General features: G+C 46.8%; 1 protein-coding gene across 1 annotated transcript; it reads left to right on the top strand.

Annotated features, from left to right (window-relative positions):
- The first annotated feature begins 1,812 nt into the window (after positions 1 to 1,812).
- LOC112975264 (sulfotransferase 6B1-like) lies at positions 1,813 to 6,803 on the top strand. The gene is made up of 7 exons (XM_026085101.1): positions 1,813 to 2,014; positions 3,392 to 3,537; positions 3,994 to 4,083; positions 4,783 to 4,909; positions 5,221 to 5,315; positions 5,734 to 5,890; positions 6,673 to 6,803. The coding sequence occupies exons 1-7, from the start codon at positions 1,813 to 1,815 to the stop codon at positions 6,801 to 6,803; spliced, it is 948 nt and encodes a 315-aa protein (XP_025940886.1).
- The last annotated feature ends 350 nt before the right edge of the window (positions 6,804 to 7,153 follow it).

Here is a 7,153-nt window from a genome sequence, read left to right as displayed (position 1 = left end):
CCCACACTATTGAACCAGCTAGATTAAAACTAGTTTGGGTACACCTAACTTCACATGAACTGCGCATATGCCCTTGCAAATCTGATGGAAAAACAGCCAATGACCTGTTCCTGCAGTCTAGCCTCTCCAGTGTTATCCCAGGACCATGGGTTCAATCACCTTCTGCCCTTAAGCTCTCACCTTGAAGGACAGAGCTATTCAGAGCAGTAAATCTCAGGTGCTTTTTCTCTATCAGAGGCACTTTATGGGCCCATGCATTCAGTGGGGTAAGGGAGTAGGAAAGAGGAGGAAGAAAAGGGCCATCTGTCCAAGAAAAGAAAAATAGAATACTTTTCTCCCATCTAATCTTTTCTTTTTACCTATGATTCCTGAAATGGTACCTTTCCACTGAATAGGATACTTGCATTGTATTTCTATCCACTTGCTTTAAAGATGTTGAAGAAACTGCCTCCAGAAGAATTATAATATACTAATGTATCTCCTACCTCATCTCCTGCCCCGTCCTTTTTCCAAAGCAAGGCTAAGATGAGTCTTCTCTTTGCGTTATACTGCACCTACTCCAGCTAACAGCATTTCCACCCCAAGGCAGATTTTCATGCAAATGAATTGAACACCTCAGTGTTTTCACTGGGGACCATGTGAGCTGTGCCACAGTTGCACAGCCTCCCTGCTGGGTCACCCACTTAGTCCAAGCATTGGGCTCCCAGGCAGACAGCACTGGGTATGGGCCTCCCAGTACCCTCCAGGCACCTGGTTGCTTAATTAAGCTTGTGTATGTGGTTACTAAATGCCTAACATCCCTTTATGAAGGAAAAGGTATGAATGTGACGCACAGCAGTGCGGACCCCTCCTTATGTTTGGTGTGGTAAATGAGGCCCATACCGTATTCAAAGTTGAGAAAGAGTGAGAGGCCCCTCCACAGGGTAATTCAGCCCTCCTGTATTGCAAGTCTATATGTTGGGATACAATGAATTAACCTGTGGAGATGCCTGTTTACCCATCTTAGTACTCATTATCTTCTGAAAAGCCATCAACCAGAGTACCAATAACCCTATCAAGAACAATTTAGCCCAAAGATTAAGCCATGGACAAGCATAGAGAGAAATAGAACTCAAATCATACAGGTGGAATTTGCTTCAAGTTAATGGAGAATCTGAGTCTTAAAGCTTAACATGAAAGTAACCCTCCTATAGGATTTGGGGAAGTATAAGGTCTCAAATATGAGTATTTAATCATGAAAGGTAAGCCTTAAATGGTACTTGTACTTAGCTCTGGAGAGACCTTCTGAGGTGATGATGTTAAAATGATTGAGTCAAGTGAAATTTTGACTGCAGAAAAGAAACAGCACCTGAAAGAAAGTTGCCACCTTGGAAATGCATCCATTAGTGGAGTCAGTAGTAAAAAAGGTTGAGAGCCACTATTCTAGTTGCTAGTTTGCACTGCATTGCACCGCATAGCTCACCAGTTAAAAACATTTTAGGCAATATACTTTATAGCTCTTTCTCGAGTTTCATTCAACATTCTGAATGCCAGCAGTGCTGCCATAGTTGTCACAATAGCAATGCTTTGTAGAAAAGAGACTACTGTTGCTACCATCAGCTACACTGGAAACTCCTAGCCTCTACTGTCAGTCTCCAGTACCACGATTTTGAAGTGAGTTAACAGAGCACGGAGTTAATCAGTGACCTGTGTTTTCATTCCTGAGTGAATGCCCTTTACGGTTTCATAATTTGTCATATAAAGTCTTTCTGGATCGTAGAAAGACAGCCTTAATCTCAGCCTGTTTGCAAAGAGTTCCACAGGAATACAAACATGACTAGAAATAGAGAAAGAGTCATTGAAATATTGGAAAAGGCTTTTTTAGAGTGTGAAAAAGTGGCCCTAGAAGATCTGCAGTTTTCCTACAAAGGCATTTTGTTCCCTGCTACTCTTAGCAGCCCAGAAACTTTGGAAGCTCTGAAGTCCTTTGAAGCCAGGAGTGATGATGTGATTCTCATAGGCTATCCTAAAACAGGTGAGTGCTGCTTGCTTCATAAAGAGTCAAATACACAATGCTGCAATCCAGAAGTGTGTGTGATCATTTAACACAGCAGTTATACATGAAGAAAGTTTACGGTGATGTTAATCTGATGTTAATCTGAGGAGTTTACAGGATCAGAAAATTAGATTATAAAGCGCCTCTAGAGGTCACATAATCCAATCTCCTGTTCAAAGCAGGGGTAACTTCAAAGTTATGTCTGGTTGCTCAAGGCTTGTCCAGCAGAGTTTCAAAACTTTGAGAGTACAGATCTCATTGGAAACCTATAACAGTGTTTTCCTTCTGTTGTGCTTTGTTTTTTAACTTTTATGCAGTCAGACTTCCCTTTGCTACAATCTGTAATATTTCCCATTAGTCATTTGCTGGGCAACTCTGAGAAGAGTTTGGCTCTGTCTTCTCAATAACCTCCCTGAAGGTAGTGGAAGACTGCAGTAAGAGCTCCTTTTGCCTCTCTTTTTCTTTTTCTTTTTCTTTTTCTTTTTCTTTTTCTTTTTCTTTTTCTTTTTCTTTTTCTTTTTCTTTTTCTTTTTCTCCAGCCTGAACAAGCCTAGCCTTTCCATATATTTCAGTTGCTCCAGCTCCCAGTGATTTCAGTGGATCTCAGATGGACTCTCCAAATGCTTGATATCTCTTGCACTTGGAGGCCTGAACTGCTCACAATACTCCAGTGGTGGCCTCACCAGTGCTAGGTAAAGCAGGATAATCCCCTTGATTTTCTGACTATACTCTTGCTAAAACAGAAAAGTATATAGTTAGCCTTCTTGCTGCAAGGGCAATACAGGGAATGTTTCCTACTAATGAGGGCAGAAGTATGGTTGTTTTCATAGACTTCTTGCATTGCAGAACACAGGTGATTCCTGTGCATCCGGCTGGATGGAAGGGCATGACTGGGACGAGGACTCTTGGCTATTTCCTCTCCCTCTCAATATGGGTGTTTTGCATTTCTTCATGTTTGTTCCTAATCCCTTCAGAGAAATATGCATACAGATCACTTGCAGAAAAAGAGGAGCTGGTGATCCTTATCATATCTGCTTTGTGTGCAGCCTGCAGAGCTGTGCACAGCCAGAAATGGTGTAAAGATGTGAGGTCCCACCTACACATCCCCGAAGATGTTAGATGTGAGTTGAGGCTTGGCTCACCAAACCCAGTGCCTCATATGGAAGCTGTGCCAGATTACAAAGTCCAAGACAGCTGAGACCGGTGCAAAGGCTGTGAAGAGCTTGGCAGTCTGGTGGTTTGCTCAATAACCCCTTCTCCTGCCGGTTACACAAACCTAGCTGGGGGCAAGGGGTGAGGTCAAACTGTTGACTGACAAGGCTGTAAACAAGAGTGGGTCAGCATTTATCATTTCAGGTACGAACTGGCTCGATGAAATTGTGAGGGAATTGGAATCAACGGATGCCAAATATACAGAGGAAGAAATGAAAGAGACAATAAATGTTGAAAAGGAGCTACAGATATTTCCACGTCTAGAATTTGGAGATCCTGGGAAATTTGAGGTTGGCAGAGACTGGATTTGTCAAATTTTCTATTAAAGGTAGAAATAGCTGAAAGACCATGATTGATCTCAGAGATGATGCACAGGATCTATAGCCATAAAAAGCGCTACAGTCAGCACAAGTAGCGTGTCCTGTTGCCCCTTGTGTCCCACCCCCAGGGCCTCCGAGCACAGACAGTGCTGAAGTGCCACAGGGGCCTGCAGCCCTGGACCAAACACGCTGGATGAGTAAGAACTCTTTCATGGGTGTCCTGTCCTCAGGCCCGTCTCCTGTGAAGTGATGGTCTGTGGCAGAAGCTGGCAGAAGCCTACCCCTCCAATGTGTCCCTGTAGGTTTTTCAAAGGATAGAATCCTCCTTCTCTGGTCTCACCTTTCCCCATTACCCATGATTCCTGAAATGGCACACTTCCACTGAGTAAGAGACTTTTGTCCTCTTTCTTTCCACTTGCTTTAAAGAGAATGAAGAAACTGCCTTCCAGAAGAATTATACTAACCCATCTCCCACCTCATCTCCTGCCAAGGTCCTTTTTCCAAAGCAAGGCTAAGGTGAGTCCTCTCTCTGTGTCACGCTGTAAAAGCATTTCCACCCCAGCTTAGCTTTCTGCTGCCTACGTGAAATGTGTTTCCTGCAGTTTCACCTAGGCTGTCCAATGATCAGGGGCATTTCCAAAGGCGAAGGGGCAGTGTGCTGTGTGTTGAGTCTGTGAACATATGTCCTCTCTCAGCAGCAGCGGTGCTGGCTTAAGAGGGTACTGTCACTGTGCTTGTAGCTGGATGTCACGGCCCCCCTCAGATCTCCACAGAAAGGTGCTTTCAGATTTGTGTTGGGAAACTGAGCAGGGCCTTAGCTTGCCTCTAAGAGTCGGATACTGGTGGAAAGCCCACATCAGGTTGGGGCTAAGGCCCTCTTCAACAGGGTTGGTGCAGCAAGAAACATGGGTGCACCCACAGCCTGCTCATGAGTCTCTTGGTCAGTAGCGCATGAGCTCATTTCTCTTGATTGGAGTGAGCTCAGAGGTGTGTCCCAAGGGCATCGCCAAAAAGTTTTTTGTTGGCAGCCTGATGCTCACATTAGCCGTAAGCAGCCTGCCAAGGCTCTGATTTCTTGCTCAGGAGAAGGAATTAGACCAGCATTGCCCACACTGCATCATGCGAGTGGGTATTCATAGCCCTGTGACTTATTGGGAACTTAGTGTTTTGCCCAGTCATCAAATCCCAACCAAATCATGTGATTTCTTCCACCAGATCCTTCTGCTGGTTCGGAACCCTAAAGATACAGCTGTCTCCTACTACCACTTCAACAACAACTTGCCCATGCTGCCTTCCTTCGCCTCCTGGGATGAGTTCTTCACAGCTTTCATGAATGGGAGATGTATGTTCCCTTCCTTCCTCAGGCATTCTCCTCCACCTCAGGGCATACCCGTCACCCTGGGCCTGGGAATTGCAGCCCAGCATCCCTTCCCAAGCATCTCCCAGGGCATTGTGGAGTTCAGTGCTACCTAATGGCCAGACGCGGGGAGATCCCATGTAGATCTCAGCCAGAAGAACAGAGGTGTTGCTCTGCTCCTCATTTCACAATCCTGGTGCCCCTCTTAGAGAGTCATCTGGGCTAACTCCCCTGTTTGGGAAAGGACCCCTTTCGGGGATACCCTGCATGGCTATGACTCTTGCTCTTGTCCACAGTGAGTTATGGATCCTACTTTGACCACTTAGTGGAATGGAACAAGTGTATCGACAACGAGAGGATCATGGTGATAAGCTATGAGGAACTGAAAGAGGTGGGGTGTCCTGCCCAGCTCTTCCTTCAYGCACACCCTGCACAGCCCCCCTGAATCATATGGCTATGAGGAGGAAGAAAGTCTTGGGTCAAACCTACGTGCCCCCTGAGAAGAGCAAGCCTTTCTGAGGTGTTCTCTTATGCATATGGGAGGTCCATGGGGGTTAGGAGGAGAACAGCTTTCCCTCTCTTTGGATGGAATCATTTCTGGTGCAGTTACTTACAGGAGGGAAGAGAAGGCCTCGAAGCTGAGGCCGCTGCTTGTGGGTTCCCTCTCTATTGCAAGCCCTTACAATTCCTGGGTGATGCTGTGGGAGGAAGCCCTCTTCTGTCAGGCTTTCCACCAGGAGCTGGCTAGGTACCAGAGATAAGGTGCTGAGCCTTTTGGTTTCACCCCTGTGCTACATTCCTTTGGCTAGAACCAGATAGTGGGAATGAAGAAGATCGCTGCCTTCTTTGGGTTTTCCCTAAGTGAGGAAGATTTTCCCAGAATTGTCAAGAAGACCAGTTTCCAAGCCATGAAAGAGAAATCCAAGGAAACCCATGGGAAATTTGGGGACATCCTCTTCCGGAAGGGTAAGTGTCTGCAAGTGGAGAAACTGCCTYATAAGTCTCTTTCCAAATGTGTCACTTAGCCACGAGCCCGCTGGGCTGGTGGGGAAGCACAGGCATGGATGAGGTCTCTCCTGGGTGTCTTGTACAATGAGCTTCTGCTGTTGGCAGAAGCCTAGTGCTGCTAGAGGGGAACATACAGGAGTCCCTCAGCTATCCCAGCTTACAGTCCTCTGCCACTGCTTCCCTTGGCAAACTGTGTTGCTACATTTCCCTGTGGCAGCCCTGGTCAGTCAGCAAGCGCAATGTGAAGACGGAGGCTAGCACTCAGCACCCACTGATGTAGGTTAAGCAAACAGTTATGCACCACTGCTTATGCTGGATGGTTCCTCTTTGTGGACGAGTGGTGGCATGGCCTTCTCCTGGGCAGTCGGGTAGTGAGGCTGATCCTGGATCTGGAGTGGAAGAAGACCAGGTTGGTGTGATGTGTGGAGAAAGGCCCACCTCAGCCTTGCTTGCTTAGGAGAGGAGCTGCCAGGAGATCTTTGGAAAACAAAACCACAAAACCACTTTGGAAAGCTCCCCTGAGGAGGAAAGGTGTGCAGCCAGCCAGCCAGCAGTGCTCTGTACAACTTGGCTGCAGCCATTGTTTCTCTCTCCTTGCTGACTTGCCTTGCCTTGGCAATCGGGCCTCTTGGKGCATAAAGCAGCTCCTTTCCGCCTGACCTTGGTGGTGACTCTGCCAAGTTATTATCCTTTCTCAGTAGTGGCCACCTTTAATCCTTGTTACTTCTTGCTTTATGTAGGGGTTGTTGGGAGCTGGAGAGGCTATTTCTCTAAAGCTCAGAATGAAGAGACGGACAGAAAATTTCATGACTGCCTAAGGGGAACAAAGCTGGCAGCAAGGATGAAATATGATGTGTACTGCAAGGCCTGAAGAGTAGATGAGCAGCCCGACAGCAAGTGGTTTTCCAAAGATGATTTGTCCCCAAGGTTCCTGGCTCTAGAGAAAGAGAGGGACCATGCAGAGATCTTCCCAGCACCGCCAAGCAATTGGGCAGTAATTCCCAGGCATGTGCTCGGTACTGGAGCTTGGGCCTTGCTTGGTGTAACCTAATAAAATGCTTGTGAGCCTTCAGCAAGTGCCTCATGTCTCTTCCAGAAGGGAGATGTTGCATGGGCGTCATAGCACCTGTGTGGTGGGGTCCCTGTGGCTGCTTCATGGCCAGAGACAGCAAGTGAGGCTTCTACTGTGCTCATGGGTGAGGGAGAGGGGCCTCTGAGGGG

The sequence above is a fragment of the Apteryx rowi genome, unplaced genomic scaffold (genome assembly GCF_003343035.1).
Source record: "Apteryx rowi isolate R43461 unplaced genomic scaffold, aptRow1 scaffold_66, whole genome shotgun sequence".
NCBI classification, from domain to species: Eukaryota; Metazoa; Chordata; class Aves; order Apterygiformes; family Apterygidae; genus Apteryx; species Apteryx rowi.
This window is presented reverse-complemented; position numbering and strand designations above follow the sequence as displayed.